This window comes from Chenopodium quinoa, unplaced genomic scaffold, assembly GCF_001683475.1.
Source record: "Chenopodium quinoa cultivar QQ74 unplaced genomic scaffold, ASM168347v1, whole genome shotgun sequence".
Taxonomy (NCBI): Eukaryota; Viridiplantae; Streptophyta; class Magnoliopsida; order Caryophyllales; family Amaranthaceae; genus Chenopodium; species Chenopodium quinoa.
The window spans coordinates 1,385,077-1,400,784 of NW_018744593.1; the positions used below are offsets into that span (position 1 = coordinate 1,385,077).

Here is a 15,708-nt window from a genome sequence, read left to right on the forward strand (position 1 = left end):
CAATATATAACAATGCAAGGAGCTTCAAAGAATGAATCTAGACACCAAAGGGGTGATTAAATCAGAATGACGAGCTTGATTAAATTACCATAATCATTCACTTCAATGGGGGGCCGGGTTACAAGGGAATCCAAGAGAAATAAGAAGAATACCAAGAGAATGACTTTAGACATCAAAAAGTCTACTCCATAACTCGCTTGTGGGGAATCGTTGTTGGTCACAACCCACTTGTGGAGTAAGCTGATTTCCTTCTAGAATAGACATGAAAAAGTTTATTCCACAACCCACTTGTGGGCAAATATTGTAGGGTAAAACCTACTTGTGGAGTAAAATGATCAACTTCCAAAAAACATGGATTTTACTCTCTTTAATCCAACAGATGTGGTAGAGCCTAAAGTATGAGTCTCGGTCTGAGGGATAAACTTACCTAATACTCGCTCCATTTTTTTTTTACTCCGTAACATTTGCATCACTTTGACCGACAAATTTATTAAGAGATAACTTTGACCATTAATGTCTTAAATAAAAAAATAAATTATGAAAATCGACAATGTAACTAATCTAATGATATATTACTACATAATACAAAGGAATATTTATTCATATTATAATATTAAAAAATTTAAATAAAACGGGGCATGTAAATAGTGAATAAGTCAGAGTGATGCAAATATTAAAAATGGAGGAAGTACTTGATAATAATTTGGTGTTATAGGCCTTGTTTGATAATTACGTGGTAGTTGTTTGATATGTATAGTTGGTATATTAACTAGTTTGACAAGCTGATTGTATTAGCTAGTTTGATTGACTGGTTGAGTAATAATTAAAAAAATTTCAATAAGCTAATAAACCTAAAAAAAAGCTCTAATTTTTTAGCTTGTTCATGAAGATCAGAGTTTTATGAGCCCAAAAAGCTAGATCAATAATATATTTACCAAAAACTCAAATTAGCCTTTTCATTTAGTCAAACCTCTAAAAAGTCTCAGTAAGTTTAAAGCTTTACTGTGCCTGAGCAAAATAATATTTTTCTACAAATAATTTATACTCAAAATATCTCCATTAATCTAGAAAGAAAGGAAAAAAAATAGTATAAATTGATGTTCCATTTATGAAGTAAAAGGTATGACCTATTTTTTTTATTTTATTTTAAGAATACACTTTTTCTGTTTTCTTTTACAACACTTCTCATAATACGCTTGTCAAATAGCGTTATTTCAGTTATTAGTATCTTTTATTAATAATATGGAAACATTATAAAAATTTGCTAACTCTTAAATAAATCAGATTTACATTAATTTATTGTCGACCACTAATATTAGAGACATTATGGTCATTTTATTAATAAAAAAAGTCATTATGTTAAAATAAAGATTATTATGTTAAAATAAAGGAAAATTTGGTAAAAATAATCCCAACTTTTGCCCATTCGCTAAAATTAATCTCAACTTTGGATTATTTTTAAATAATTCGAACTTTGGGGGTCATTCGCTCAAAATGGTCCCAACCGGTCGCCCAACCTGTTATAACAGGTTAAGGTGACACGTTTCACCATATAACCCCCAACTGTCCCTCCCCGACCCTCGGAACCCTAACGACAAGGGCTTTTGAGGGTGGGGGAGTAGCGGCTAGGGGTTTATACAGTGAGAGAAGGGGTTTTTTTTAATGAGATATTGAGATTGGGGTTTTGCGGTGGTAGTTTGGGGACGATCGAGGGTAGGGAGAAGAGGCGTCACCGGTAGCGTGGGGAAGGGGGATTTAGGTGTAGCGTAGAACAAGGGCGGGGGATGGACCTGGCTTGGTTGGGTAGGAGGGCTGCTAGAAACGTGAGTGGTTGTTGATGTTGCGGGGGTGAGGCTGTTTCTTATATTTTTTTTTAAGTTTTTTTTTTAAAAAAAAAAAAAAAATATTTCAACCAATCAGGTGATGACATGTGTCACTTAAACCCCAAAAAAAAAAAATTTACCTCCTTGATAGAATACCGATCATTTGGAACCATTTGAGCAAATGACCCCCAAAGTTCGAATTATTAAAAATAATCCAAAGTTGGGAATTTTTTTTTTATTTATTTTTTATTTTTTTATCAATTTTTCCTAATATAAAAGTCGTATTATTATAAAGGTCACAAGAGGTTAAAATTTTTGTTTAATTGGAAATTTTAATATGCTTGTTAATATGAATAATAAAAGTCACTATATGCTAAACATAACGTCGGTTGACATGTGTACTCTTTAGGTTCAAAATAATATTAAAGGACACACAAATTTTAATAAAGGTCATGATGTTAAAATTAGGGTCAATGCACATAACGTCACTTGCGCACGTATGTACCTGAGGTCTGATCCACAATAATATTATCGTGAACCAGATCCGCACATGTTTTTTTCATAAAAAATTGGTATTTATAAACCATAAAACGAGACAAATCTAACAATATCCCTCAACTATAAATTATCGAGCCGAATCTTACAATATCCTACAACTATAAATTAGTAAGTCTAGTCAAAGTAGAGTATATCAATATTGTAAAAGTCAAAGTGTTACATTTTTTTTTTGACAGGAAAGTGTTGCATTTAAAAGAGAACAGAGAAAGTATATAAATTATACTAAACCCAAATCATTTTTTTATTTTTTAGAATATTTGTTATACCAATTTGTTCAATAAAAATTTATACTTAATCCGATAATTTCCCAGGTAAATACAAGTTCATTTCTGAGATACACAATTATTGTTTATCATATGATATTTTGGTAAATAAACCAATAAGTTTATCCATAAAAACGGATCCCACAATAATAATTGAATAAATTTATTGATTTATTTAACGAAATAACATGTGAAAAACAAATTTTGTTTATCCAATGATTAACCTGGGCCTCTCTAATTCCCCCTAAAAATCTTACAAAGCAAGACAAAAACAATAAACAGAGTATGGATTAATTGCAGACCACTGCATGCATCATATCCATATCTTCTTCCTTATGACATCATCATCTTCATTGTATCAATAAAAAATCAAAATTATTTACTCTATAATTTTGAAATTAAAGAAAAAAATAACATTTTGAATGATACTACTAGTGTAGTACTTGCTTACAGTACTTTCTTCTACTAGAAGAGTGAGAAAAGAGGAGAGAGAAAATTTAAAAACCGCGTTTCTTTCCATTTTTTTGTCACTTCTGCTGCTACTGCTCTTCTTGCATTTCTTGGATCTCAGAGAAAATTCAGATCTATCCATATTTTTATTTTAATTTTGATTTTTTAACTTGGATTTTTTGTAATGGATTCATAGCTTTCGATTTGACCCGGAAAAATACAAAAATGGCGAGTTCAGACCCGAATAAGAAGCCCAAACCCGGTCCATGGCCGCCGGTGCCGGAATCTAAGCCAATGCCGCCGACTTCATGGGCTAAGAAAACTGGGTTTCGGCCCAAGTTTTCCGGTGAGACTAATGCTAGTGATTCTGGCCCAATTGGGTCCGTCCCCAAATCACGGGCCTCAGATTCTGCTGTTGATCTTGAGTTGGGCCGGGCCAGGCCCTTACCGACGGCAAATGGGCCGCCCGCTGTTCCTGCAGCAGCTACTCCGGCGGTTGTTCCGGCGGCAGGCGGGGAGAAGGAGGTGACCGTGAAGAGGAGGAGGGATTCTGATGGCGGGAGTGGTGGGGGTGCGGCAAAGGGACCGACACCGGTGCCGAATGGGAACGGGAACGGGCCGGGGCCGGGACAGGCGGTCGAAGGCAGTTCCCGAAGAGGGCAGGGGAGGAGTGAGGAGGGTTTAGAGGCAGTGGCTCACATTGTGGAGGATGATGGGTTTGTTGGGAGGCAGTCTCATATGAAGTATGAACTTAGGGATGCTCCTGGCCTTGGTGAGTTTTATTATATCAATAATGTTTGTCTTTGAAATTTGTTTATGTTTTGTTTGATTGAAATATTATGTAAGCAATGTGGTATGTTTAAATTTAATTATACAATGTGGCAATATAATTGGTTTATGGAAAGTTGTGATCTTTATGCAGTAATCATGATGAGGTTGAATTTGTTAGTGGATATGTATTGAAAAGTTTTGATCTTTGTTTATGTGTTGATAGGAAGTTACTTTTTCGTTGGTTGAATTTTGCAGTACCCATTGGTTTTTATGGTCTTCAACATTATATTTCGATATTGGGCTCAATAATTCTGATACCTCTCGTGATAGTACCGGCAATGGGTGGATCTTATGTAAGCATAACTGAAGCTCTAATAACCTGTTGCCTATGTTGTGTAAGCACAAATTCAAACATAAGTTTGGATATTTACTGTGTTGTTCTAATGTGATTTAGTGAATGTAGGAGGATACAGCCAACGTAGTGTCTACGGTTCTCTTCATGACGGGGGTAACAACGCTATTGCATTCGTTCTTTGGAACTAGGTTGCCCTTAATTCAAGGGCCTTCATTTGTTTATCTGGCTCCAACATTGGCAATAATTAATTCCACGGAGTTCCAAAAGCTGCATGGAAATGTATGTTAGTAACCTTGGCATATTCTAAATGTTTTCTTTGTGAATCATCTTTTTCCTGTGCTGCTTTAGATTTTCCCACTATTGCTTTATGAAGTTAGTCCGAGTATGTTTGGAGATTCTAAACATTACTTCGTATGTGGTTTGAGAATGATCTAGATGCTTCCTGGTATGAGCAATTATAATACTGGTTTAGCTTTACATGCAACCTTATGCCTATCCCAGAATTATTTGGGCCATCAAAATCTTGTCAACAGTTTGTATATCTATCTAACTTCTAAGTTCCATCAATTGGAGAGAAAACCATGAAAAGGTTTTAAAAAATTGGCGTCTTTGTGATCTCCATGGAATATGTGCTAACCCCTCAGTCCTTCCAGCAGTAGCCCAAATCCTTTGAGGGTTTGTATCCTGCAAACAAACAACTTCTTTGGGGAAAGCTCTTGACCCCGGGGTGGGGGGGGGGGTGGGGGGTGGGGATCCTCTGCAAAAAAAGTATTAATAATCTTATACTTGGTAGTACTTTTTTTGTCTACTTCAGACCATATTAAGCAAAGTGAGCTAACAGTAGTAGTAGCATAATGTAACCAAAGACACTCCTAGACATTCTTTCCTTGCAAAATTTTAAGGTCTTGAGGTGGGACCGTGGGATCTTCTGGAAAAAAAACTTAATTAAAATCTTGTAGTACATTGGTATCTACTTCAGTGCATATTCAGCAAAGTGATCCAACTATAGTGGTAGTATACATGCAACAAAAGACACTCCTAGACAGTTCTTTACTTGCAAAATTCAAAGTTATGCACTAGTTTCCAGAACAGTATAATCTTGATTCTCTATGTGGCTTTGATCTGAGAGGATCTAGATGCATGCGGTCTCTCCCTGCAAACTACTGTTTTTTTTCTTTCTTTTTTTTTTTTTTTTTTTTTTTGTGTTTTTTTCTTCCATGACCTTTACATGGGGAGGCAATCGGGTTGGCTCATTCATCCACATAATGAAGGGACAGATTGGCAAGAAAATTGAAGTTCACTTTCAGAATTACTGTACAATCTTGTCTACTGATACTTTAAGTCTTTTATGATATTTCTTTGAGACATCTTGAGCATCTACCTTGGGCAGGTTCCTTACCATCTTGGTCTTTGAAAAATTCTGATGCATCCATTTTGATATTGCTTAAAGCTTTAAAGTTTAAACCTGTGTCTTCACACATCATTGAGTTGGGCTAAAGTCTTGCATTGCCCCGAATTGTCCAACTTGTTTCCTAAAGATAGTTGAATCCCTAACTTTTCTGCTGGACGTGTGTCATCCATTTTAACTACTTTATATCTCTGACTGTCTTATTCCTATTCTTCATTACTAGTGTAGACTCTAGTTTATAAGCAGGAGGTTATTTGTTATATGGTTGATTTGAGGTTTGCTTTGCTTTGCTTTTAAATTTATTTTTCTGGGTTATATGTCACTGATAGTCTTCTATGAATAATTTCATATATAGACTGATACAGTGATACTACACAAGCAACATTAGCTTATTTCCATTATATCTTAAGTGTCTTTCAAGTTTGTTCATATATTTGTAACCACTGCAGAACTTCAAGCATATAATGAAGGAGATCCAAGGGGCCATCATAATAGCCTCAGCATTTCAGACATTCTTAGGCTACAGTGGATTGATGTCATTGTTAGTCAGGTATGATATCTGTGAATATGCATATTTTTTGCAGGTTGATTCCTTTGATGTGTGGGATAGTTTTCTGGAGCACTAGTGGATAATGATTGATTGAAAGATATAATAGATTTTGTTTCCGTGTGCCACTTCCCTATTTAGTTAATGTTAGAGTTTAGGATTTCTTACCAATAAGTTTTTGGTCTAGTTATTTAGACAATTAGAATCAGGTATTGGGATATTAGGCTCCAATTGTATACTCCCTTTGTTTCAAAATGGACTGGTGGTGTATTTGTAGTTTTGGCTTTGCATATGTTGCCCCATTTGCTGAACCAAGCTTACAAGAGCACAAGTTTCTTAGGTTTTTGACCTGTGTCCAATCATCATGAGTAAATTGTGTTGGGGATGGAGCAACATATAAACACAATATCGGGAAGAATTATAAAATATGGAATGATGAAATAACACATAAGATTTTTATGTGGAAAACCCCTCCTCGACAAGGAGAAAAACTACGGTCCCAATCTCCAAGGACGAAAACAACTTCACTAGCTATAATTTTGGGAGTACAATGACCACCACCGCAATTTTAATAGGATACAACGTATTTTAAGGATAGCCTACACTAGCACCCTCAACAATAGTACTTATACTAATTCTAAAAGATGTGCAAATATTCTCCAGATTGTAGCTTATTTACAAGAGGCCTATTTGAAATCAGGAGGATTATTGCATTGTATAGCTAAGTTTGGGATTGACTTAATGCTAAACTAACCAGAGACTAAGAAATTAAGAAGCCACCTTGCAACAATGAATTCAGGGTTTCCTTTTTTGTTTCTTTCTCTTCCCCTTTTTGTTTTCTTAGGATGAAATTGCGACTTCATTTTTTAGTAAAATGGCTCAATAAACTGTTTTTGCTCCATGTTATTTTGAAATAGCTGGTTATTGTGTAAGCGGTAAGGCACAAGAAGAAACAATCCCTCTTTTATTGCAAGGGTAAGGCTGTTTATATTATACCTTCTTTTACTTCACTCAAGGCTGGAGTCATTTAGAGGCATTAGGGATTTTGGATTAGAATTTGGTATTGGCACTCTTTGATGAGCTAATAGTCTACATTAATGTAGGTCTAGGTCTTATTTAATCCTTTCCTCTAGACAATTATTGCTACTTTGGGGGGGGGGATCTTTTCTAACTGGCTTAGGGGACTTGGGTGACATAAAGCATAAATTCTAATATCATAGCAGTAGTTGCGCTATTGCGGGTGTTATGATGTGTTTTGTGGCTGGTCAAAGTATCTTGATATTGGATCCATGTGGCGTGCTCTCGTCTATGGGCGACGAAGGTGCAAGCCAAGGGTTTGAATGGTTTGTGGCACTGAGTAACACAAGTAAGATAGGCGTATGAGGGACACTCTTGTCTATTAGCAACAAGAGTAGCGACAAAAGTCAATTGAGGCTTGTGATGGCTGAGGGAGTCGAGGTAGGCACAAGCGGATCCGACGACAAGTTGTATTTGTTTGGAGGGTTAGGGGTGGTGCTGCTTTGATATTTGTGAAGTACTAGTATGAAAAGTATAAAACAACACACAAGATTAAGTGTAATTGGTAGGAGCCTTAAATTTCATTAATCACTTGCTCCTTAAAGAGCTTTAATTTGTATTTACAATATTCCCTCAGTGAACATTGAACATTGGGCTGATAGTAACACAAAAATTCTATGTAGAGCCTAGAATACTTAAAACATTACATAAGCTAAACACAAGCAAAATGAAGGAAAATACATAAAGAAGAGAGGTGGATTCTAACACCATGGCAAAGTGGTTTAACTAATTTTACAAGGTGTGCAAATATTCTCCAGATTGTAGCTTATTAACATTTTTATAACCTTTTCTTGTTATTTTGTCTTGCAATAGAAGGTTCTTAACATTTATAATAAGATTTAAATACTGTAGTATGATTCTATGTACAGAAATTAATAGTCAAAGTTTGATTTCAGAAAACATTGGTGCTTTTTTTTTAGATGAAGGTTGTATATTTTTCATCTAAGTTAAAATAATTTAAAGAAAGACATTTAGTTATTTTTGGTTTAATGCAATTATTATTTTCAGCTAGTCTGATTTTATTTTTGATTTATTGTATTTTTGCATCAATTTGGGGTCTTAGCCTTTGGGGTTGCCATTATTTGTAAGATTTGAGAGATTTCTTAATTGTGGCATGGTTGTCTGCTCCCCTATGAAGAATTTTGGGGAAGTTTACTTTACCTGAGCCTGGGGTTAGACGATTTGGCCATGATGGGAATAGGATTGCTTCAAGTTCCTTGAGTCTTTTATTTATTAGATCTCCCTAATGCTGTTGAGCTATTCAATTTCTTTCGAAAGGATGATTCATGTTAGGGTATCTTTAACGAACTCCGCCTAGTTTCTTTCCTAACCAATAGATATTGGAGTATTGATGAAGCATATGTCTTTCGTAGAGCAATAAGCATAATTTTTTTTTTCCTTCCCTTATTATACCTAGGTCCAGTAAATGACGTCCCTTTTTTTTCAACTCTATTACTGATCTGTGTTGCTCCCCTACTAGAGATTTTCCTCCTAAAGGGTATCTCTTGTGAAAGATTTAAATCAGTCAGCTCATGCGTAACTAAGTAACCAATTCAACGCGGTCATAATTTACTCTACTACTTCTCCTTGATCCTCTTCTCAATCTCTTGCAACACCCCTTTTTGTGCTGCAGTGTATAACTGTCTTACTATCTAAGCCTCCTCTTACGCATCTAAATCTGTGGGTCAATCTCTACTATCTCTGACCACCTCATTCCAAAGTTTTTTTTTTCTTTTTTTTTTTTTTTTTTTTTTTGTACTACATCCACTTAAGTTTTATCATCTGTCCATGTTCAAACTTGATCCTCTTTCATTAGCTTATTCATAGGTCTGGGACAGTATATTCTTTTGTGACCCCTTTAATGTACCAGATACTGGAAGGAAGCATGTAATCAAAGTGTGCTACTCTGAGTCACCTCCCTTTAATTTGTGCTATATGTCTGGATGTCTTTCCATTTACTTAATCTGCTTGTGCTATACCTTCATGCTTACGTATATATGTGCATTGGTTTTTTCATATAGGGACTAACTTTTGTCATCTTCGGGGGTTCATCAAAGCCAAGTAGGAGGTTGCTTGAAAATTTTATATGTAGCCTTTTGTTGTCAAGATCTGTAAATTTCTTCTTGTACGATTTTCTGAACTATATATGGTTCTCTGTGTGCCTATATGTCTAAACAGAGTTATCTTGATGAGTTGATGGTCTTGTTGGATTTAGGGCTGTAGGCTACATAGGATAGTATAATTAGAGGACCAACTCAACCAAAAGCTTAAATTGATTGTTGAGGCCCAAGAATATGTTTTATACTCTATCACGCCCCCTCACATAAGAGCCCTTTGGGCTTGAAATGTGGATGCAGCATGTGCCCTCCTCATACCCTGCGCAAAATATTCCACTTGAAAGTGGGGGGTGGATGAGATTCGAACCCGTGACCTTGTGTCACGCTGGCTCTGATACCATGTTAGGGGACCAACTCAACCAAAAGCTTAAGCTGATTGTTGAGGCCCAGGAATATGTTTTATACTTTATCAAGTATCACGTTAATGTCCACTGCAGATTTATTCGCTCACTATTCACTATCTGGTTTGACTTGTTTTTGTAATGCCATTTTTCTATATGTTTGTTGCAATGTCATATCCTATGGTTAATCTATTCTATTTTTGTTTCCACTTCTAGGATTATCAATCCAGTGGTTGTTGCTCCAACTATTGCTGCTGTAGGACTTTCTTTTTATAGTTATGGTTTCCCACAAGTTGGTACCTGCCTAGAGATTGGTGCTGTGCAGATACTGCTTGTGATTATCTTCTCTCTTGTAAGAAATGCTCACTAGCTGCTCAGCTTGTGATATTTATGCTTAGTTTTTTTTTAAAAGCTGTTTCTTATACATTATGGTTTACTGTAACACTAATATCATTCACCAATTTTTCTTGCAGTACCTAAGAAAAATATCTATTCTTGGTCATCGTGTATTTCTTATATATGCGGTATGTCTTGATTCTTTGCTATACGACGCACTATAGTTTCTTTTCTGTTTGTAATTTTTTTTTTTTACCTGCATTGTGTGGTTCCTCCGTTAAATGTTGGTTGTAGACTTGTATATCTGTAAAGGATGGTTAAGATCATTCTGCTAAGTGCTAAATGTTATGTTGGAAGTTTTAGAAATTTCTAAGATAATGCGATCATGTAATGAATGAAATTGGCTTGTCATGCCAAAAGCCAAAAACAGCTATTTGTGTGTGTGTTTTTTCTTGGGGGGGGGGGGGGTTGGGGGTTGCAAGTTTGATCTCATACCAAGTTGTTGCCAGGTACCCTTGGCTCTGGCAATCACGTGGGCTGCCGCATTTCTTCTAACTGCAGCAGGGGCATACAGTTACAAAGGCTGTGATCCAAATGTACCTACGTCAAATATTATATCTGAGCACTGTAAAAAGCATGTTATGAGAATGAAACAATGCCGAGTAGATACTTCTCATGCACTAAGAATGGCACCGTGGTTTAGATTTCCCTATCCTTTGCAATGGGGTACTCCTGTATTCAGCTGGAAAATGGCCCTTGTTATGTGCTTTGTCTCCATAATTGCGTCAGTGGATTCTGTAAGTTCTCTGTCAATTAATTTGAATGATGGTTTAAGATTCATAAATTGCTATTATAACTTCAATGTTCTGTAGCTTGGTTTTCATAGTATCACAAACTTTTCTGTTTATGAAGCCTTTCGTTCTTTTTTTGTTCTCCCTTCTGCAGTCAATCATCAGCTTCTATTGTATGTATGCTGTCACTCTGTCAATTAACCCACATAGTCTGCGGGTGTTAAATTTGACACCACTGGAATTGCAGAAGGTTCTGTGCAATCTTGTACTCAGGTTGAAATCCATTATTATGGATTGCTTTATTAAAGAACCTGCAGTAGATGTTTGCAAGATAATTGCACACTTGCACATGCAAATATCGTCATTGAGATACTAAATTGATGGCTTATGGGAATGAGAAAATTGAATTTTTGGAAGGAGGCTAGAGTGTTGAAATTCCTAGTTTTGTAACATAGCCAAATGAAATTGTTACTCTGGTATTGATAGTGTGGAGGGCTGATAATTGATTCAAGTCTGAATAAACAATCCGATAAAACTTGGCTAACACGTGTTAGATGAGTAATCGTAATGGTCACTCCTTGTGAAGACTCCTAACATACTGATCATACCATTACTGATAATTAGTACTATATGAGATACAAATGTGTGAGCTTGGAACAAATGCAGCACATATTCCTAACAACTAGTGTTAAGCGTTTGAAAGCCAATTCTTAAAAATAAATGTGTCAAAATTCAACGCCATACTCCATAAAATCAAAGAAACTACAATAAAAATGGGAAGACAACCAACTATCAAGTTGGACAGAGAAAGTACATATTTCCCTAGCAAACACCTTCCAGGATAAGTATGCCCTTCGTATAAATATTATATGAACATGCACCAGCATCCATTATCTTTATGATGCCGCTTTTTCGCTGGTCAAGCAGTCAACATTACTCTGATAATTGACATTTTATGGTGCATATGTTGGATATCCTATTGAAATCAGAGCATCAATAGTGGCTTATTGCATCTATGCAATGCTATGTTTTAAACAATCTAAAGCATTTTACATGTGCCCAGGTTTTCTTTATAGGTTCTAGATTTGCTCTTATCCTTGAAATTTTACATTGCATAACTAAGCAAGGACATTAAATTTGGTATATTTCTAATTTTTATTTTCTCTCTCTCTCTCTCTCTCTCTCTCTTTTTTTTTTTTTTTTTTTTTTTAATTTCTTAGGTTGGTTCATACCATGCATCATCCTTGTTGGTGGCCTCCAGACCTCCAACACGAGGTGTTCTTAGTCGAGGGATTGGCCTCGAAGGATTTTGCAGTGTTTTAGCTGGCCTTTGGGGTACAGGGACTGGATCCACAACACTCACTGAAAATGTGCACACTATTGCTGTGACTAAAATGGGAAGCCGGAGAGCAGTTGAGTTAGGTGCATGTATTTTGATCGTCTTATCTCTTATTGGTGAGCTCTTCTGTTCTTAGCTACAAGCTGTTTGGAAAACTGTGCATGATTATTAACTATGGAGTATGGAAGAGTCTAAAGACCTTGTTTAAAGACATTGTATAGATGCTGTACATGCATTATAGTCATCATGACTCATGAGATCACTCTGGGGCATAATATAATGTTCAATGACAAGAATAATTGAAAATGACGTGACTTGACTTGACAAATTTTGCTGTTCATGCATTTCATCATGCTGTCACATTTCTTAACCCTTAATTAACATACTGAGTCTGGATCACTAGGAGGTCCTGCATTACCTACTGTTATATTGAATTTCTTTTTCCCTGCTCGCAGGTAAAGTTGGAGGGTTTATAGCATCAATACCTCAAGTCATGGTTGCTGCTCTCCTCTGCTTCATGTGGGGGATGCTTACTGCGCTAGGTTTATCAAATCTGCGGTACAGTGAGGCCGGAAGTTCCAGAAACATTATCATTGTTGGACTCTCCCTCTTTTTCTCACTCTCCATACCAGCTTACTTCCAGCAATATGGCATCTCTCCAAAGTCTAATGTGTCCGTACATAGTTATTTTCTTCCTTACACTGTTGCCTCTCATGGACCTGTCAATACCAAATTTGGAGGGGTAAGCATCTCCTTTTCATCCAAGTTGTTCTGTATGCTCCTTTGCTTCCCGGTGACTTCTGTGCATTCTAATGTCACGTATAGGCTGCTGGTAATAGGTTTGATAAGGATCATCAAACAAAAATCCCTTTTATTTAACTGAGTTTTCAATCACAAATCACTTAATGTGAAAGTTAATTAAAACCACTCCTAAGTCTCATTTGCATCCAAATAACAACTGCTCACCAATTTCTTTGATTTGAATTTAGTGGTTAGTATTTGACTGCAAAATGGCGTTTGATTTAATGTTGGTTATTTAGAATGGTAATTAGTTAATTACACAAGGCTAGTCATTAAGGCTAGTCATTTTCTATTGTTCTGAATGTAGCATCAGCTTCGAGTGGTGGTTGTTTGAATTCTAATTTTTGTATGGATTTGAGCAGTTAGGTCATGATTTCATAATTAGGGCAATGGAATTTTCTTTATAATTTAGCATTTTGAAGTTATAGTATATATCTAAGATGGTGCATCTGTGCTGTTGTTTATTTGTTTGTATCTTTCCTTTCCTCACCACTTCTGTAGATGTTAACAGGTGGAAAGTAAAAATGCAAGGGAAAAAAGTATTTGCTAATGCAAAAACATTATCTTGAGCTTCCTTATAGGAAATGGCAATGTATTACACTATCTAGATACAAAAGTGTGTCTGGTCTAGTGACGAAAAACCAGTAAGGGCTCTTTGTTTTGGGGATGCACTGCTTCCCTTTTCCTTTTCCCCCTCCCCCAATTTCCATTATTTTAGCTCGCTATGGCTGGGTTGGAAGACCAGTGAGGGGTCAGGTCCATGAAGGTCATTCATCTTACCTAACGTACACAAACTAGATTACCATTTCCTCTTACAGAATAAAATTTAAAAAAACTTAAATGACTACTGTTGATCAATTATTAGCAAAAGGGCTCTTGTGAGTGGTTTTATATTTTGTGTCCTTACAGAAGTGATTATTGCTTTACTAATTTTATTGATAATCTTATTATGCGCTTGGAAATCAATAGATTTGGGATTATAGACTTCTAGTAAATTATTGACGTGGCATCTTTGTGCAGCTTAACTATATTCTGAATACATTGCTATCATTTCACATGGTGATTGCATTCCTTGTGGCTGTAATCTTGGATAACACTGTACCCGGCAGTCGGCAAGAACGTGGTGTATACGTCTGGTCAGAAGCTGAGGCTGCCAGGAGGGAACCTGCAGTCACCAAAGACTATGGTTTGCCATTTAGAGTTGGTCGGCTTTTCAAGTGGGTCAAATGGGTTGGTCTATAAGTTGTAGTATTTGGATCATTTCCAAATTTACTTGTCAAAAGCCATTGAATAGAATCGATTGGAGATAACTGGTTAAAAGACAGAAAAAGGGATAGCTAGCTGCTCGAGATTCAAATTCATGCCCCATTTTGGTCAATACAATGAAGCAGCATTCCTGGAAAACTTAATTTTCTGGCTTAGCATCACGAAAAAGGTGAGTTATGTACATCGTAGGAGGCTATCTGCTTACCATGTAATATTAAACTATAAGTACAAGGATTTTGTATGTATGTAGTTTTTTACTTTCTTATGAGCTATTATTCAAATGATGCACACTTCATTGTTGGGTGTTCCCATTGGTTTTCTAGGTTATTCTTTTGTTGTAACCCGGGTTTTGCATCTGCTATTATGGTGTTGTACTCTGTTTTCTGTTCATTTTTCAAATATAAGTAAATATGTATCAGATCCTGAGTATTATTATTGTTTTTGCCAATGAATGGTTTAGTTAAGAGAGATTGTTATATACACCCGGGTGCTCGGTGCACTCATGAGAATTTTGTTCTCATTTTATTGATTATTTGTTATTTGGATGCACGGTACACCCGGGTGTATATAAAAAATTTGGGTTAATTGGATGCACGGTACACCCGGGTGTATATAAAAAATTTCATTCAATTCAAGGGTTGGTTTTTGGTTTAGATAAAAGTTTTGAGTTTGATGATAACTAAATTTCGAGTTGTTTTCAGGTTAAGCTATTTAAGGATTTTCTATGACGGTCTTGACCCCTGTGTTTTTTCCTTAACTATGTTTCTATTGCCTTTCGAAAATCCCACATTTTACTATGCGTGACTTTAGCTAACTCATGTAATAATACAATTTGTTACTTTATACTCATTACTCTCTCAAGTTGGAGCGTGAAGCTTTAGAACTTTTAACTGGAGGGTTTTAGGTACACTAAACGGAATTTCATGAATCTCATTCATACGCACCTAAACAGGATCTCATGCATATACAAATAAAGGATCACATAATATTTTAGAATTAACCTTTGATGCGTGAATTCCCAAGCTTCTTCAACCTTCTTACGGAGATTAGAGCCCCAATTGTTGCTCCTCTATTATTGGTCCACAAGCGTAAATCGAACCTCCTCCAATGCTAGTTGGACGGGAGAGATTAATCTCCTCTTCTATGGAGAACTTCTAACCGGTTGTAGAGAGAGGGGAATGGAAAAATATTACGTTGTTTTTTTTTTGTGAAAGATGAATGTTTGTGTTATTTTTCCCCAAGCCTTTATTATATATTCATATTATCTAATTAGGGCAAGACTTATTCCTCTCTTACTCCTTATTGCCAACCATTCACTAAGCCCAACTTTTGGACTCAGTTTTCTTGTTCGACCTAACACTGTAACGTGATAGGATCCATTTAGTTGACATTGGTTTAACCTAATGATCAATATTGGTCTCTAGCAAGATATAAAAACAACCCAACTAAACGAACTTATTATCTC

At 36.0% G+C, this 15,708-nt stretch overlaps 1 protein-coding gene across 1 annotated transcript; it reads left to right on the top strand.

Annotated features, from left to right (window-relative positions):
- Positions 1 to 2,958: 2,958 nt before the first annotated feature.
- Positions 2,959 to 14,675, top strand: LOC110699605 (nucleobase-ascorbate transporter 12-like). Its single transcript, XM_021877111.1, has 10 exons — positions 2,959 to 3,866; positions 4,121 to 4,218; positions 4,329 to 4,499; positions 6,078 to 6,178; positions 9,927 to 10,062; positions 10,184 to 10,234; positions 10,556 to 10,843; positions 12,058 to 12,292; positions 12,632 to 12,918; positions 13,998 to 14,675. Exons 1-10 carry the CDS (start codon positions 3,320 to 3,322, stop codon positions 14,217 to 14,219), a joined length of 2,136 nt encoding a protein of 711 aa, XP_021732803.1. The 5' UTR covers positions 2,959 to 3,319; the 3' UTR covers positions 14,220 to 14,675.
- Positions 14,676 to 15,708: the final 1,033 nt, after the last annotated feature.